Below are 18,635 nucleotides of genomic sequence, written 5' to 3' on the forward strand. Positions count from 1 at the left end.
ATTCAAGCAACTTAGAAATTGGGATAAGTCTTACAATCAAGAGTGCATCACAGTTTAATTGGCAATATTTTTTCTTTCTTTGTGGTGCACAAAATAATGGTGCATCATCCAACCGATGGAATGTTAAATTGATGAAATACGATACATACACCAATTTGAGAAGTATATTAACAGCTTGATCCATCAAACCCTTGCTTGAGTACCTCCAAGAGATGGAGAGCTCATTACCTCACAAGGCAGCCTACTCCAGCTTATGATAATTAAAACTATGTAAAATTGCTTGCTGATTTGTTGCTGAAATTCATCTGTCTCTAGCATCTATGCATTGGACATTGTTCTGCTCTCTGGAGAAATTCAGAATAAACATTTATCTGTCTTCTATGTGACAAATCCTCCAGGTCTTCTCTTTAACTGTTCTTTGCGTGATCATTACTTCTCTCATTCCTTCCTCCCAAACACCTGCTCTGTGCTGAGTCTTATGCTGGAGATGACCCTCAAAAGTCCATGACCCTCAAAAGCACCTTGCTACTGATCATTGCTTTATTATGTGGGTTTCCTTCCTCTGAATGCACCCGCCCCCCAAGATCTGAAGTCTATACTTCTATTAATAGAGCCATGTGACAATTGGCTCAAGTTATAGTCACAGCCAATGAAACCTCTGTGTAGTTTTCACATAAGCCAGAACTTCATTGCTATTGATTTTAGTTTACTCTTTGATTTTGGATTTTCTCCTATTTGCTCTTTATCATACAATCAACATTAGAGCAGCCATAAAAAGGAACTTTTAAAAAAATCACCCACAATCTCATTGCCCTCCATGCCAATTGTTTCCCTTTTTATTTCCATCCAGTCCCTGTCCATATAAGATCTACTTTACATGATTGTAATAAATATGGGGAAAAAAATTTTGCATTCTGCTTTTTTCACTGAAAATAATATAAAACATCTTTCTGTATTACTAAATAATGCTATTATAATTTCAAATGGCTGCATAAATCCATTAGGTAGATATACCATAATTTTCCTCGTCATTCCCCTATTGTTGGACATTTTTACAGTTTCCAATTTTTCATCATTATAAATAATGCTAAAATCAACACTTTCATGCATATAACTTTCTTCTCTGGTGAATTGTTTCTGTAGGATATATTCCCAGGAGGGAAATTACTGGGTCAAATGACATGAGCATTTTATGACTCTTGATACATGTTGTCAAACTGGATTCCCAAAGGACGAATTTATATCCCCACCAGCAACGTGTGAGGGCGCCCATTTCTCCACAACCACTCTAGCACTGAATCGCGTCCTGCTAAGGCTCTGTGAGCTAATTTAATAGAGATTAAAGTGTCATTTTATTATTTTAATTGGCATTGTTTTGATTACTAGAGGGACCAAATAGCTTTCCTGTATTTTTACTTGTTGACTCTATTTCCCCTGGTGTGAACTCCAGGTATCTTTCTGACCACTTTGAATGGGCTTGTTATAATACAGAGATTAACGCTTTCCTGCCATATTTGGCGTAATATTATTCAACCGTCAGTTGTTTCTCTTTCCATTTTGGATGGTTTTTATTGTCCAGAACTTTTACATTTGAATATAGCGATATTAGTACATCTTCTCCCTTTGTTAGATCCTTTAAAGCACAAGGCTTCGCATTGCTCTCTATTATAGCGGAATATTTTATTTTGATCCAATAGTCCCAAGCTGTGTGAAATTATTTTTTTCTTTTTTGCAGGCTGAAGTCGAGCCGCCTCTGTTCGAACCCACTTTCCACCTCTGGCTAGCTGTGTGACCTCAAGCAAGTTACTTAACCTCTCTGTGCCTCATCAGTAAAATGAGGATAATAGTAGTGCCTACCTCACAGGATTGTTGTGAGGATGAAGTGTTAAAATGTAAGGTACTTAGAAGAGTGCCTGGCACCTAGTAAGAGCTAAAGGAATGTTAGCTTTCATTATCATCCGTACAATCATCACTGCCCAATGTATTGGCTCTTCCTCCCTGCTCTGAATCCTCTGCAAAATTTCCCAGTGTGATCTCTAGGGCTTCATCCACATCACTTATAACTGGAGACTCCACATTTGAACATTCATCTGTTCAATGGGACTCTTAAGGTGACAATCAGTTACAGTCACATCATGAAGGTCTGTAGAACAGACAGGAATATCATAAATGTTTCTGTTTAACCCCCCGGAAAGCCAAGCTGCTCCACGTATAGGGCATTCCTCTGTTCCAGCAGCTTGGGTACCATCCATAGGAAATGTGGGCAGTGCGAGGTGAGCCCCGGGCGAGGTCTCTCCTTGTCCTGGCACCATCTCCAGTGCTGATGAAGGTCCAGTCACGTTCTGTTTCTGGACAACGGTCCCCACCTGCAGCTGGCCCCCTTGCCTCCAGTCTGGCCCCTGCCCTCCTCAACATCTCTAAAGCACTGGTCACTGTGTTGCTTCCCTGCCCGAGACCCTGTGGTGATGGCCTCTCTGTGAGAAGAAAGCCCAAACTCCTCCTGTGGCCTCCCCGCCCCTGCGTGAGCTGGCCCCCGACCCTCACCCAGCTCAGCTCCCGCTGCCCCACTTCTCACACTCTGCACTTGCAGACTGCGGGGTTACCTGCAGTTGCTCAAATACATATGCTCGTTCTTTCTTCTGGCCTTCGATTTCCGTCATTCATTCATTCATTCACCAAATGTATGTTGAGCACCTAACATGTGTCTCCTCTTCTAGGAGGTAAGGATTCAGCAGAGAACAAGAATAACAACACAAAAAGGACCAAGGCCCTGACCCTAGAAACTCACATTCTGGTAGGGGAGACAGACAATAAATAAATAATCATATCACACATCACAGAGTAATAGTGAGTGATGGGGTAGGGAGGCTGTGTTACAGTGGGGTCAGGAAAGGCCTCTCTGAGAAGGGATGTTTCAGCAGACACCTGAATGAGCCAAGGGAGAGAGCTATGGGGCCACGAGGCAGAGAGGTGCAGGCAAAGGGAACAGAAGGTATGGAGACCCTGATGCTGAAATGCACTTGGCTTGCCCATTCCTCTGCCCACCTCCACTTCACAAGACTAATTCCTGGTCATTTGAGTCCAATCTGTGTTACTCCTGAAATGTGGCTGGATAAAGGTCTCAAGGGAGGGGTAGGAAACAAGCTGGAAGGAAGGGTTGAAAAGCAGGGAAGCAAAGCCACCAAGACAGCGTCTCAGGCAGCAACAGCAAGACCAGGCTGGGGACTGCAGGCCCTGGGAGATGCCCCACCGTCGTGGGCGGGCCCACCTGACTCTGTTGGGCCCGCTCGTTTCTGTGGGGTCAGAGAGGTGGGAGCGGCAGGCTTGGAGAAGTGTCCAGGCCTGATTTGAGGACACAGTGCAGAGTGGAGAGAGATGGGCTTTGAAACAAAACTGGTTTTCAAACTGTGCGTGATCCTTAGGCACTGTCAACCTCAGGCAAGGTAACTAACCTCGCTTATCTGTACAGTGGGGATCCTAAGACCTTGCTCGTGAGGTGGTGATGTGCTGGTGTCTGCACTGCTGGGCATGTCAAAGATGCTCAACAAGCGCTGGTTCCTTTGTTTTCTTCATCTCAGAGGTCCTGGACTTATGCATCCTGTGGCCTCTGTGAGGATACAGGATTGTGAAGCAACCTCTGTCCTTCAATGGGATGGAAAGGGGAAGGATGGAGACGTCACCTGTCCATCGCCAAGTCTCCAAGTCAGAATCTCCCATGTAGCAAGACGTGCTTTTCTCTCCTTCTGTTAAAACGAAATGCCGATGGGTTCCACCCTCAATTATCCACACTAATGAAGGGAAGGGCTGGAAAGAATAATCCAAAACAGTGGCTCATCACCCCCGAATTATCGATTAATGGGAAGAGGTGGGATTGGAATATTCAATCTAACATTTCTGTGTGGAAGCATTCTCTCCCTGCTGATGCTTGGCTCCTGGGTTGGGAGATATGTCCCCTCAAGGACGAGACGGCAGAAAGGCATGTGTCCCCTGAATCTCCAGGGCAGGCATCAGTGGGGGAAGCTCTGACCCCTCCAGGGTCACCTGGCCCCAGGGGGGAGACAGATGTGTGTGTCCAGCTACTGTCCCTGCCAGGGCAGTGGTTGAAGGCTGACCCTCCCACCTCCCATCCAAATGGGAGAAATCACACTCAGGTTCCCACCCAGCGGTCTTGGTGCCTCTGGGGCCATTATGAGGGGCTGGGAGTGGGCCGGCCATAGTCCCGAGCGAGCCATGTTTGGGTTCTATGGGGTCCCTTGCTGTGGGCGCAGATACGGAAGGGAGGGTCAAGACTGGGGCATTGCGCTGCCTCTGTGGAAAGGGTGTTTGTCAGCTGAAGACCTGTGCTAATCAGTGTTAAATAGAGTTCAATGCAGAAAATTGAGAAGTAATGAGACTTGGAGCGGAGAGAATAAATTAAGAGGTGATCACACGGCCGGCGAGAACCACCACCTGAATGCTGAAAAGGAGGAGCCCTGACCATCAGAGAGCCCTGGGTCGGAGGAGAGGTCAGGTGATGGGCCCGCCCCAAAGGAGCTCAGGGGTGATCTAGAGCAATTAAGCAGTTACATTTCATCGTTCCAGGGCACACATGCTTCCACATTTTAGTATCTTTGAAATTGGGGGGGCTGGCCCCGTGGCTTAGCAGTTAAGTGCGCGTGCTCTGCTACGGCGGCTCGGGTTTGGATCCCGGGTGCACACCGATGCACCGCTTCTCCAGCCATGCTGATGCTGCGTCCCACATACAGCAACTAGAAGGTTGTGCAACTATGACATACAACTATCTTGGGCTTTGGGGGGAAAAAAGGAGGAGGATTGGCAATAGATGTTAGCACAGAGCCAGTCTCAGCAAAGAGAGGAGGATTAGCATGGATGTTAGCTCAGGGCTGATCTTCCTCACCAAAATAAAAAATAGAAATTGGGTTGTGCCTTATCATTGATGGCATGTCATACTTTAATTGGCAGCATTTTTTCTTTCTTAGTGGTGCATCAAATTAAGCAGCATCTTCTAACTGAGAGCATCTTAGACTCAGTGGAATATGGTCCCAGATACCTGGAGCAAATCTCTTTCCTTGTCTGGGTCTGTCTCATTGGCTGAGAGCATCACCTATCCGCTCACTTTTTTAATCATTACTTAGTGAGCATCTACCATGCATCAGACCCTCGGCTAGGCACAGCGGGAACAGTGACCCCAATGGTCCACAGCCTGCTTTCTGAGAGTTTATTCCTCGCCGGGCACTGTTAGGAACCTTTGACACGTGTTGCCTCATTTGTTCCCAGTGATAATCCCACGGAGAAGGGATTATTATTACTATTGTCCTCCTATGACAGGGGAGGGCAGAGGAGGTTAAGTGCCCTGCTCAGAGCCCCATGTTGGCTACTAACTGGCTGCGCTGGGAGCCGATCCTTCCTCCAGACCCATGGCTTGCAATCTCGGTGCTTTCCTGTGTATTCTGGCAGCATAGGTCGGAGTGGAGAAGGCAAACGAGGAACGGGAAATACACGAGGGATGCACGTGATGGAAGGAAACATACAGGGAGCGGAGAGAATGTAGTGTCGTGCACCAGGGGCAGCCTCTGGATTTGGTTTAAGCAGAGATTGGAAGGAAAGAGAAGAGGGAGAGAAGAGAGATGGGGTGGGGGAAAGAAGGTTCGAGAGAGGACTCGGTGTGTGAGGGACGAGTGGGAGACAGAGGGTGGTCTGAGGACCGGACAAAGTCCAGTGTGGCTGGAGGAGGAAGGGCGTGAATGTGGGGCTGATGCCCAGGGCTTGGATGGCTAGGTGAGGAGTTTACTCCCTCCTGGAAGCAATTAGAGAGTTTTAAGTGAAAGCTCTCCAAGATCCTTGCACCCAGCCTCTAATGGTTCCCTGAATCTTTTGTTGGACAATGAGTGACTGTGGACTCCTAAGAAGAAGGCTCTGGAGAAGGCCCCCATGGACAGCTATTCAGGTTGAGCACTGCAAAAGGGTGCCCACGCAGATGGGTGATGAGAACTGAAACCCAGACTCTACTCTGTCCACCAGGCCATCTGCCCACAGGGCTGTGTCCGCTCAGCACGGCCTCTTGTGCTAACCTACACAAAAGCCCTAGCTGGACTAGCAGAGATCCAGGTTAGGAGAGGCAAGCGCTAGCTATTATTGCAGTGTCCCTACTGCGTGCCAAGCCCTGGGCTAAGGTACCATGGTGACACAAGAAACAAAAAATAGGTGACATTCCTGCTTTTGGAGAGCCACAGGTCTTGACCAAAGGCTTTGTGACGGGAAAGAATTTTTTTTCACTCCCACAAAACACACCAGGCCCCATTATAACAGCTTCCATTCACTGAGTACCTACTATGTGCCGAATGTCGGGCTAGATGCTTTCTATACCGTATCATGAGTGCTCACACTGCCTTGAAAGGAGGAGCAAGTATCCTGTTTTCCACAGGAGGGAGCTGAAATGTTCAGTGCCTTGCCCAAGGTCACAAGTGGAGACATGGAAGAACTTAAACTTGATCTCCAGAGACCCAGCCAGGCATGAGAGCAATTTTCCCCATGTGGTCGAGCATGTGGTATTTATTGACCAGAGACTCTGGGCCAGGCGTCTCTCATGCATTAACTCCTTTAGTCTCATTACAACCCATTCAGGCGGGCAGAGGTTCTCTTGCAAAAATCAGCTCAGGGAGGTTGGGAGACCTGTCCAAGGTCCATAGCTGGCCAGGGTTTGAGCCCACCTCTTTCTGATCCCTCTTCCTCTGCTCGGACTCACTTCTTTCCAAGAATTTTAGGTCTCAGAGCTCCTGGAAGGTAGGGGCTATTTCTTATCCATTCATGTTCCTCAAAGTCTACCTTGGGACCAGGCATAAAGCAAGTGTGGAGTAAATATTTGTTGAATGAATGAATGAATGAGTGAATGGGGATAGAGAAGTAGGTGGATGTACACCTTACCTGCAGGTAATCCAGCCGCCTGAAAATGCTCCCTCCCCTTCATCACGTGTCTTCCGACACGCCGACATGAGGAGGGTCAGGACACTAGAGTTTGGTATGATAACATCTTCAAGCTATGTTAATACTCTTCCCCAAGGGGGGAAATCTCACTCTGCATGATGAACTGTTTGTGGGATTATTGAGGATGTGATATGAAATTCATCCTCATTCCCCACTTATTGAGGAGTGCTGCCCAATTTGTCTCAAATGTCACATCTCTATGTATTAATTTGCGACTCCACGGTACTGATTAGAAGGAATATTCTCCAACTCCCAAGGCAGAGCCATCGGAAATGGAGCAGGTTCACTCAGGAAGCACACGCCATCCCTCCTGGGCAGAGGAAATGGACATTCATTGCCTCCCACCCTAGAGAAGGCCTCACCAGGCCTGCTGTTCTGGCCTGGAGTGGCCTGTATAGTGCAAATTGCATATTCGGTATGTACATATATATACAGTTGAATAGCTTCCATTAGCCCAATTTTGAGATGTCTGCATAATATCCCAGAATTGAGGAACTCTTTCAGAATGAGGGCATTGGCTGAGAGGCTGAGACTGGGAGAGGGGAATCAGCAGGTCGAATTACAGGGAGGAATAAAATCAGGAGCGGTGCATTTCTGGACCCTGATTTCCCTGTGTGCACAGTGGCATGATCACCTTCAGCTCTGCTCCCACCTCCGAGAGCCATGAGAGCACGTTCTGTCCCGAGGCTCGCTCTGAACCTGCCTCTCCTGGTAGAGCAACAACAGGGAGCTCCATCTTCGTCCATCTGTCCCTCACAGATGCGTCTGTCTGACCCTGTCTCACCACACTGTGGTCCTGACGCAGAGATGGCATTACTGACCTTCCACTGGCAGCAAAAGCACACCCAGGTGTTTTTTCAGAAGTGACACTGAATTGAACCCTTCTCCTCCCCTGTTCTGTTCCCCTGTGACATTGTGGGTGGATGGGGTAGAGGGGGCACATTGTGACTGAAGATGAGGCTTGGCTGAAAAATCAGGGACTGCATACAGTAGGCACTCAATAAATATCAGTTCAATGAGTGAAATCTCTACCATCAACTTTATGTGTGATGTCAGCCTCCCTGGGCTCAGTATTTCAGGTAGACTAGTGGTTCATAGGTGGGCTTCAGGGTATCTTAATTATATGAAAAAAATATGGAAAAGTGTTGTGTTTGCGTTCATGTGTGAGTGTGTGTCCTTGGAAACACAGTCACAGCTTTCAAGTCCACGTCCCCAAAAGTCTAGGGCTTACTGGACATGTTACTAGCACCTTTAGCTCTAAAGCCAACATCTCTGATATAAAGAGAAGAGGCCACGAAAAGCTAAGTTCCCAGCCCCGGCCTCATCAGCTCCCATCCACCAGGTGACAGGGCTGAGACCTCATCTCTATCTGGTGGACACTGTCTCAGGCAGAGCTGGGGCTCACGGATACAGAGAACACTCTGCTCCTTCCCCAAAGAAGCCACGTTCTGTTTGTAAGACTAGACACACCATGAACAACTGGATTGAGGATTTTATCCAAACTCAGGAGCCAGGAGGCTGGGACTGTGACCTATGGAGTTGACAGTTGACATATCTTCTCTTCCATCTCCTGAAATAACCCCAGTCAAGTAAGGGAGGATGAGGGTGACTTCATTAATTAGCTGACATTTATCGAGCTGACAATTTGCCAGGCCTGTACTGAACACATCATGTGATTGTTCCTTCATCTTCACAACTCTAGGAAGCATTATTACATGTGTGGAGGCCAGAGCTCAGAGAATGAAATAACTTGCCCAAGGTCACGCAGCAAGTGAGTGGCAGAGATGAGATTTGCTTCCAGATATGTTTGAACCCAGAACCTGAGGTCTTAATCATTGCACTATGCCACCTCTCCCCTTATGGTTACCAGCGAGTTTGTAAAAATAAAGGTTCCTCATCCTTCTAGATTCTATGTGGAGATAATAAGGGAAGTAGATGAGGTCTGATTTTAAAGGAAGCCTCTTGTGTTTTGATAGTGAGATTCCAAGATGACAGTTAGATTTAGCTAAACAGATACCTGTTTTTAGATCTAGATGATAAAACAGATCTAATAGACTGAGACCCCAGCTGAGACCCCAGGAGAGATGGGTTCTCCTTCACAAAACTGTCAGAGTGACTGCTCAAGATTAATGCTGCTAAAATGCAAAGGGGCAACCAGGATTAGGCATTAAAAACCTGCAGAGACTCTTATCAAATTGACATTTCTGATCTGCGTATAACCCTTGTTTACTTGCTGATCAATCTGGAATAGGCAGAAACAATCCCATACAATCTTCGAGAGTTGTGCGTGGAGAAGGCGGGAAGCCTGGGAGCCAGGATGGGAGAAATAATGTCCAGATGACACCAAGACTAGAAACGTCAGGGAGAGACATGCCAGAGGCAGATCGGGGAAGTAAGAGGCTTCACACGCTCAAAAAGACAGAAAGACACACAGCGAGCATCAGAGAGTCAGAGACAGACAGAGAGTCACCACAACCGAGACAAACACAACCGAATTCCAGAGGGATTTAAAAGTAAAATGGAAAAATAAAACTCTAAAAGAATAAGATGAACATTTAAATAAATATTTATCTGATCTCGGCATGGAAAAGGCCTTTCCAAGCATGACACCAAAGGTAGATTATAAAAGGAAAAAATTTTAATATCAGCGGCATAAAAATTAAAACTGCTGCTGCTGCTGGGGCTGGGCCAGCGGCGCAAGTGGTTAAGTGCGCGTTCTCCGCTTCGTTGGCCCAAGGTTCGCAGGTTCGGATCCCGGGCGCGCACCAACGCACCGCTTGTCAAGCCATGCTGTGGTGGCGTCCCATATAAAGTAGAGGAACATGGGCACAGATGTTAGCCCAGGGCCAATCTTCCTCAGCAAAAAAGAGAAGGATTGGCAACGGATGTTAGCTCAGGGCTGATCTTCCTCACACACAAAAAAATTAAAACTGCTGCACATCGAAAGGAAACTCATAATGTTAATATCCTTAACATGCAAAACCACTTGCAAAAAAGATAAGAAAAAATACTAACATTCCAAAAGAAAAGTGGGCAGAGACAGGGAGAGGCAACTTACAAAATGATCTACAAAAGCACAGTAAGTGATGACAGGTGCTCAACCTTTCCCATCATCAAAGAGATGCAAATTATGACAACAAGTGAGGTTTCATTTTTCACCCATTTTAATCAATGTAACAAAAAACTCAGCAACATGCAATGTAGGTAAAGTGGAGGGAATGCACTGTTGGTGGATGTGTGCATCGCATAACCTTTCTAAAGACACAGTGGAACTAGGTATTAAAACGAAAAATCTACACACTCTTTGACCCAGCAATTGCACTTCCAAGAACTTATTCTAAGCAGATAATTAAATGAGGGTTTAAGTTGCATGTACAAGGATGTTCTTCACGTAAATGTCCACAGAAGGTGACTGGTTAAAGAACTGTGGTATCTGCAAACCACGATGGCTCCCTCACTGATATTCATTAGCAAGGACAAAGCAGGGCTACTTTTGTTAACATGAAAAACGTCATCCTCATTAACCAGATTACAGAACTGCACAGATAGCATAACCCTCGTGCACGTGGATCTGCATCTGTGTGTGTATGCACGTGTGCAAGGGCAGAGAGCTGTCTAAATGTGCACTTGCTGAAATGGCAGAGGTGAGACCAGGACCTCTGCAGTGGACAGGCAGCCCCAGCTGGCCAGAGCAGGACGGGGGCAGATCTGGTAGTCAGGAGGAGGAGGAGGAGGAGAACGGAGTGAGGGCTCCTGGGGACTCAGTGATGATGAGGTTGCCAGATCTAGCAAATAAATATACAAGACATAAGACACTCCATTAAATTTGAATTTCAGATGGACAATGGATAATTTTTTTATTGTAAGTGTGTCCTATGAAATATTTGGGATATACTTAAACTGAAAAATAATTCAAATTTTTAAAATTTAAATAATTTAAAATTCAAATTAACTGGGCGTCCTGTATTTTATCTGGCAACCCCAGCTGAGAAACTCTGGACACATCCCTTGTTGCCTCACTGGGATGACCCCGCCAGCCTGGAGGGGCGCTGAAGACAAGGCAGGCTTCCTGTGTCTGCCCTGCCCCTGAGTGGGCTCCAGTTTACCTGCCCATGAAATGGAGTCACGAGTCTCTACCTTCCTCTAGGAATTTTGCAGGGAGGGCAGTGCAGGAGAAGAGTACGGTCTTTAGCGCCAGAAAAGCCACGTGAAAATTCTTGGCCATCCAGTAGCCTTAAGCTGAACACAAAACTTCCAAGTCCTAGCCCGTACATCTGTAAGATGGAGATAGCAACGTCTGTCCATGGGGCTGTCGTGGGGATTAAATGAGATAATGTATGGAAAAGGCCTAGTGTACCGTCAGCACTTAAAGACAAGCTGATCCCCTTCCCTCCCGTCCACGGCTGCAGCCCACGCTCCTGCCCCCGGGGATTACAAATCAAGCATCTCCTGTCATCTCAGAGGCAGACTACTGGCCTTTTTGATCTTTTCCTTGAAGTGGCAGCAGCTCTGAGCTGACACTCTTCACCTGACTTCACCTTTCTCCAAAATCCCCTGTCACAGTTCAGTTCCTTATCTACACTCTTCACTCTCCGACGAGGGCGGAGGAGGATCAAACTTGCTTTGATAGCAGACTTTCAGTGACGGCAGCCAAGGGGAGCTACCAAGAGCAGGGCCCTGATGGCATTTTTAAACGGGTATGGCGACATCTTGAATAGCAGATGTAAGGAGGCCGTCCTGATTGGGGGCAGCCCAGGCTGGTAGGGGGGCTCCTCCTCTGGAGCCTGTCTGTCTGTCTGTCTGCTTGCTGTCCAGTACAAATGACTATGGTGCACTCTGCAATGGAGGGAGGGGCTGACTTCTTTCCCTGAGAGCCAAATCTTCATGGTCCTTTTGACTACTGGGTCTCCACTCCATAAGGCCCAGAGAGTTTACAGAAATCTGCCCAAGGTTAGTTAGTCAGTTGTAGGCCTAAGAAGCTAGTGTTTATCAGTAAACCCCCAAAAATGAGATTATCCAGTGTCTTGTGGATAAGTTCAGTGACAGGGGGGGCCCAGGGCACCCCTGTGGATGCACGTATCATGTGGGTATTCCCAGCAGTGGCTGCCCCTACTTGCTCCTCCCACCTTTCCTCTTTGCCCCCTACTCTGGTTGTTCCAAAAGTCGGTGCATTTTTTTTTCCAGATGCACAAATTGCCCCATAGTCCAGTCCTAAGCCAGACCAATGGGGTCCGGTGATAGCCCCAGCCCTGGCTTCTCTGCACCTGCCTCCCTTATTAGCACACACATCTGTGAGCCACTCTGCCAGCAGCACAAAGACAGCAGCCACACAGACTTCAGAGTTAGCAGAAACCCTGCACAGGTGACTGCACAGGGACGCACTCAGCTACAGCCACCTGTTTGCACTGGTCCAGGGTTCTCCGGACCTTGCCTGCAAGGCTTTGTCTTTCCAGCACCAATGACTTCGAGACCCGACACCGTTATGTGGCTGAGGTAGGACAGGCCCTTCCTTCGGCCCTCTTGGTCCTGCTGCGGGATGCTGAGCATTCTCACATCCGGGCTGCCTCTGCTGTGCCAGGCAAATGGAAGGAGGGACGCATCGGCCTCTATTTTATCCTAATATTTTGTAACCTCTTTTGAATCCCAGACCCTTTGTGAATCTGATGGAAGCTCCAGCTCAGCCTTGTCCAGTAGAATTTTCTGCAATGACAGAAATGTTCTCTACCTGTGCTGTCCCGTACAGTAGCCACATGCAGCTATTAAACCCTTGACATGAGTTTAGTGCAACTGAGAAACTGAATTTTAAATTTAATTTAATTTTGATTAATTTAAATATAAATATTCACCTGTGCATATTGGCTACTATACTGAATAGCACAGCTCTAGACTGGGGTCAGCAAACTTTTTCTGGAAAGGATCAGAGAGTCAATATGTTAGATTTTGCAGGTTGTATGGTCTCTGTGGCCATAATTCTGAAGTTGTACTGCAAGCAAGCAGTCACGGACAATGTGTCAACAAATGGGCTTGGCTGCCTTCTAACAAAACTTTATTTACAGAAACAAGCCATGGGCTGGATTTAGCCAGGGGGCTATATTTTGTTGATCACTGTTCTAGACCCTTCCTAGAAAAAAATACACATATCCATATACATTCAGAATTTTGCCTCTAATTTCAAGGGGTTAGCAGACCTTTGACGTCCAATTATAGACCCTGCCTGTGAATTCCAAGCTACAACCTCTGACTTAAAAGGACTCTGTGAATGTACCCTCTGTAGGATGTGAATGCACAGATCTGCTCTGTGTGATGGACAAGTGCTCGGCATTGTTCCCCAGAGGGGCCAGTGTGGTCAGGGATCGATAGGACACTTTTTTCCTAAAGCCTCATATAAGTCCAGCCTCAGATAAGTATCTACAAGGACTGCTGAATGAGGACATCACGCAGGTCCAGCCGGGACCCCTGTGTGTCAGCCCCTCCCAGATCTCTGCAGGCTCCAACTCTAGTGGCACTGACTCATTCCCCCACCATCCCCCAACACAGCCAATCTCGCCAAGGCCAACATACTGAAGAAGGAGCTCATGGCCAGAGAGACTTCGAGAAGCTTCTGAGGAGGCCTCTCTTAGTAAGGCAGTTGTAGCCCAAATTTGGAGAGACTTAGTTTGGATTTAAGGTCAAAGGTTCAGGGTGAAGATGTAGCCAGGATGACCAAGATCACAGACTTGGTACGGGGAGGAGCTGATCACTTTTCTTGAAAGAAATTGGGCTATCTCAGGAGCCCTCACTTTAGAGATGGTTAGGTCTTAGTCAGGAGCCCTCAGTTAAAGCGATCTGGAGTCATGTCAGAAGCCCTCAGTTAAAAGCATGTGGAACTTTCTCTGGAGCCTTCTCAGGAAGCTTTAGTTAAAAATAACTGAGACCTTCTCAGGAGCCTGCAATTGCTCAGGTTAAAGCACCAAACTGTGTCCCCCACACCCCTACCACCAGGGGTGCATTTTGCCAAGGAGATAGGAGGTGCCCTCCTTCGTGGTGTATTCCCAGCCAAGACAAAGATGGTATCTATTTCTATATCGCTATAGCTTTATTCAAAAAAGCATCACTTATTCTTTAAGTTCTTGGAGGCAACGGAAAGAAAGATTTTGAATAACTGGCATGCTTTACTAGGGTGTTATGTCATTACTGTTATTAATTATCATTAACAGTGTTAAAATATGCCTATTAACAATCTCAACACAAAATAGCAGTGTGGGTCTTAGCCAAGAGCAGCATAATTACCTATTAATGAGATGTAAATTTCCCAGGGAAATGACAGAGATCTAGAAGTACCACCTTCTGAACTAACATAATAAAGTTAGTAATAATAATAGTGTATAATCTGAAGATATTAGTGTTAATTTGAATGCTAACACATATTTAAACAGGCTGAGAGAAGCAGAAATTATTTGCATAACTCAAACCAAGAAGCCCTAATCACTGCTAGTAACAAAAAATTGATTTTTCTTCCCTGAATGATATAAAACTGACTCTTTGCAGTCACTATATTGAGCAGAAATTCTTTTTCAGCTACTTATTTTATTTCTTTTACTTAGGGTTTATATCTCTCTGATTTCCACAAGCCAAGCTGAGGCACCTCGTACAATTAAGCCCAATGGAAAACAGAATTAAAAAAATAAAAACACGACCAAACTAGTTAAGGGGACAGAGAAATAGATGCTACCAGGCCCTCAGGATAATCCACTGGAGCTGAGCTCTGACTTCAATTCTCAGTTTCCTGGAAACGCAGCACGCGCAATTTAAATAACTGAGTTACTGGTTAGTATCCAGCCTTGTTAAGACAGGCGCGAGCTCTGAGTCTGAGGCAGCCCCTCCCTGCAGCTGAGAGCAGCGCAGCGCCCCCTGTGGCTATTAGACCTCACAGGTCAGGCCCCCGGAAGCTGGGGCTGGGAGGCACCTACCTTCATAGCTGGCATGGAAGCCCTGCGCACTCACTGCGTAGTCACTGATGAGGCGCAGAGAGAGGGTGGTGGCCGCGCTGACGATGGTGGCTGGCAGCTGAAAGCCTGTGAGCCTGAAAGACAAAGAGATGCGATTTAAGGAGAATGACCCCCTTGGGAACTGCACATCCGTTAAGCATTTATTGAGCGCCTGCTGGATGCACAATTCTGATACGGCACAGGGAGGGATATGACAGAAGCCTGACACCAGGCATATGGAAGGTGTTCCGAGACAGAGTGGTGATGGGGCAGAGGTGATGGAAAACAGCAGTCTCCTGTCACAGAAACATGGAAGGCTACTCCCCTGAAGCCATGGGCTATCCTTAACCTAGAGGCCTGCCTTCTTTATGTCTCTTCTCTTTTCTCCTCTTCCATTTTTTTCTCCTCTTCCATTTTTTTCTCCTGTCTTTCGCCTTTATGGTTGAGATCCTTTGAGGCTCTGGGCAGACTTCACCACAAATTTAAAACTATTAATTGTCAATATTTATTCACCCACTGAGGAAAATATATCCAACTCTAAGTAGGAGAATGTGGATGCTTATCATAGACTTTATTCTTTAAAAGGAGTAAGTCTACTGTGTTTATACAAATTATAAGTGCTTATTATTTTAAAAAGATGAAAGCAAAAAATAAAAACCCAATGCAATCCAGAAATAGTCATTCTTGACAGTTGACATACAACAAGATGGATCAATAGATGGGATCATATTCAACGAAATAATTTCATACAAATGGGATCATACTGTACATGCTTTTAAAATTAAAATGCTTAATTTTCTTTTTTCTGCAAGTTAAATGAAGAAAAAGAAACAGGGGTGAAACGGAAGGAATTATTGAACCTGAGATAATGTTTTTAGCACAAGAGATTCATTTTTAAAAGATCCTTCTAATGTTAAAAAGATAAAATAATAAAGCTTTCACTGAATACTTGGGGACATATTTTAGGAAAGAAGTTGTCCACCCCTGGGCCTCCATGCATGGTGGCCCCCACAGGTGACCTGACTGTGCACACAGGTGGTAATGCAGTGGCCAGTCTTCTATCCACCTTTGTCCTTTATCCCCTATCTGAGGCTCACCTGCCTCCCCCACCCCTTCAGGGCTCCAGGGGGGGATTCAAGGTTGACTTTTACCTCCATTTTTAAGTAGTTTGGAATATCTGTGGTGTTCCTGGATCCCTCTCGATACCTACCATTGTTATATAAAATCTGGATGCCCAGATGTCCCCTGGAGAGCATGAGTATTGGATTCAGACTATTTAAATCAGATATTTTTTAATGCCCACCTTGAAAAGCCTTGTGTAGATGAAGCCCTCGCCTTTCCCATCATCCTAATCTTACAGCATTCATGTTAACTCAGAATAAACTCAAGGAAATTTAATCGAACTGTGGAAGGGGTGGCCAATTGAGTTTCAAGGTCATCTCCTTTTCAGGTATAAAAACATCCAGCAAAGGATCCCTACCTCACGCCATACCCTTTCCCCATTCCCATCTTTCTGCCTCTCTCTCCCTCACTTTCTCACATGGGTCAAAATCTTATATGTAAAATAATGAAACCATACATGTTAGAAGGAAACAAACTATTTTTTTATCATCTTATGCTGGGGAAAGTCTTTCTAAGAATAACATGTTTAGAGGATTCCTTTGACTTCTGCCTGCCCATCATTCTTCTAGCGAGCTGTTATTGCATGGGGTTCGGATAGGTACCCCACCTGCTCACTAGCCACAGAACTGGGCAAATGACCCATCATGGCATATCCCTCATTGTTATGAACTGGCTTAAGGCATGGAGAAGAGGGAAGGGGGCCAAAACAGGGTCATTCTGAGTTCTTCTACAGGATATGATATCAGACTCTGAGAGTCTCTTATTTTTTGATTCTAAATCATTAGAACGTAAGCTTGGGACTGCCAGCAGCCTTTTTATAAATACAGAGAGCCTATCTACTTTACAGAAAATGATATCCCATGCAGATATAAACAAAGCTGAGCAGTGAGAAGAGAAGAGAGACAGAGCCCTAATGATATATGTGGAGATCCTTAATCCAGCCATGCAGAGAGACCTGTCTCCTCTTCCGTGCTGGTTACATGAGCTGACATTCTTTCTTTCTTTGCATTCTTCCTTCCTTCCTCTCTCCCTCCCTCCCTTCCTTTCTTCTTTTCTTTCTTTCTTTATTATTTTTTTTTTTTTTGGTCAAGCTAGTCTGATTTGGCTTCTGTCTCTTGAAATTGATTGAGTGCTGATGGATATAGCATGAAACTCCAGAGGCCTTAAAGGAAAATACTGATTGATTTAATCATGTGAAAATTAAAAGTGTGCATGTGGAGCAAAAGAAACTGTAAAAAAGACAAAGAGAAAAATGCAAGCTGGAAAGATTATGTATAATATAGAGACAGGAAAAGGGTTAGTTTTCATAATCTGTAAATAAGATTTACACATCAATATGAAAAAGATAAACAGGTAAAGAGGAAAAGAGCAAAAGATACCAAGAAAAACAGAAAGATGATTCACCTAGTGAATGTCAAAAATATGAAAACGGAATCCACAAGACTAATTTTTCACCTATCAGATTGGCAAGTATCCAGAGTTGGCAAGGATTAAGGAAAACAGATCTGGTAGTTATCAAAAGGATAATAAGGAAACAGTACAAATTATATACATACATTTGACAAATTAGATGAAATGGTCCAGTTCCTTGGAAAGCACAAACTACCATAATTTTCCCAATATGAAATAGATCATTTGAATAGCCCTATAACTATTAAGGAAATTGAATTAGTAATTTAAAAGATCCCCAAAATGAAACATCCAGGCCCAGCTGGTTTCACTAGAGAATTCTACCAAATGTATAAAGAAGAATTAACACCAATTCTGTACAATCTCATCCAGGAATTAGAGGAGGAATGAGCACTTTCAAACTTATTTTATGAGGCCAGTATTACCCTGATACCAAAAACCAAAGACAGTACAAATAATGAAAACTATAGACCAATATCCCACATGAATATAAACATGAAATTCCTTAACAAAATATTAGCAAAGAGAATGCAGCAATATATAAAAATAATTATAACCCATAACCAAGTGTGGTTTATTCCCAAGCATGCAAGGTTGGTTCAATATTTGAAAATCAATCAATGTAATTCACCATATTAACAGCCAAAAGTAGAAAAATCACATGACCATATCAATTGATGCAGAAAAAGCACCTGATAAAATTCAACACTCATTCCAAATTATAAAAAAAAACAACTTTCAGAAAACTTAGAGGGAAACTTACTGACTTGATAAAGAGCATCTACAAAAATCCAATAGTTAACATCAGACTTAACGGTGAAAGACTGAATGCTTTCCCCCAAGAAAGAGAACAAGGCAGGGTTCTAACAATGCTATGGGAAAATCGGCAAAAGACATGCGGAGACATTTCACTAAAGAGGATATACAGATGGCAAGGAAGCACATGAATAATGTTCAACATCATTAGCCACTAGGGAAATGCAAATTAAGACCTTGAAGAGATATTATTACATACATTAGAACAGATAAAAATAAAAATAGTGACAATACCAAATGCTGGCGATGATGCAGAGCAACTGGATCTCTCATACATTGGTGGTAGAGTGTAAAATGGTACAGACACTCCTGAAAATAGTTTGGTAGTCTCTTTTA

At 45.0% G+C, this 18,635-nt stretch overlaps 1 protein-coding gene across 2 annotated transcripts in view; it reads right to left on the reverse strand.

The window, feature by feature from the left end:
- The window catches only part of CSMD2 (CUB and Sushi multiple domains 2), a 606,380-nt gene that overhangs the window by 485,071 nt on the left and 102,674 nt on the right, over positions 1 to 18,635 (reverse strand). For both annotated transcript variants that reach the window (XM_058553610.1, XM_058553609.1), the window contains exon 3: positions 14,934 to 15,046. In XM_058553610.1, the coding sequence (XP_058409593.1) occupies positions 14,934 to 15,046 (113 nt within the window). The remainder of the gene's footprint in view (positions 1 to 14,933; positions 15,047 to 18,635) is intronic.

The sequence above is a fragment of the Diceros bicornis genome, chromosome 13 (genome assembly GCF_020826845.1).
Source record: "Diceros bicornis minor isolate mBicDic1 chromosome 13, mDicBic1.mat.cur, whole genome shotgun sequence".
Taxonomy (NCBI): Eukaryota; Metazoa; Chordata; class Mammalia; order Perissodactyla; family Rhinocerotidae; genus Diceros; species Diceros bicornis.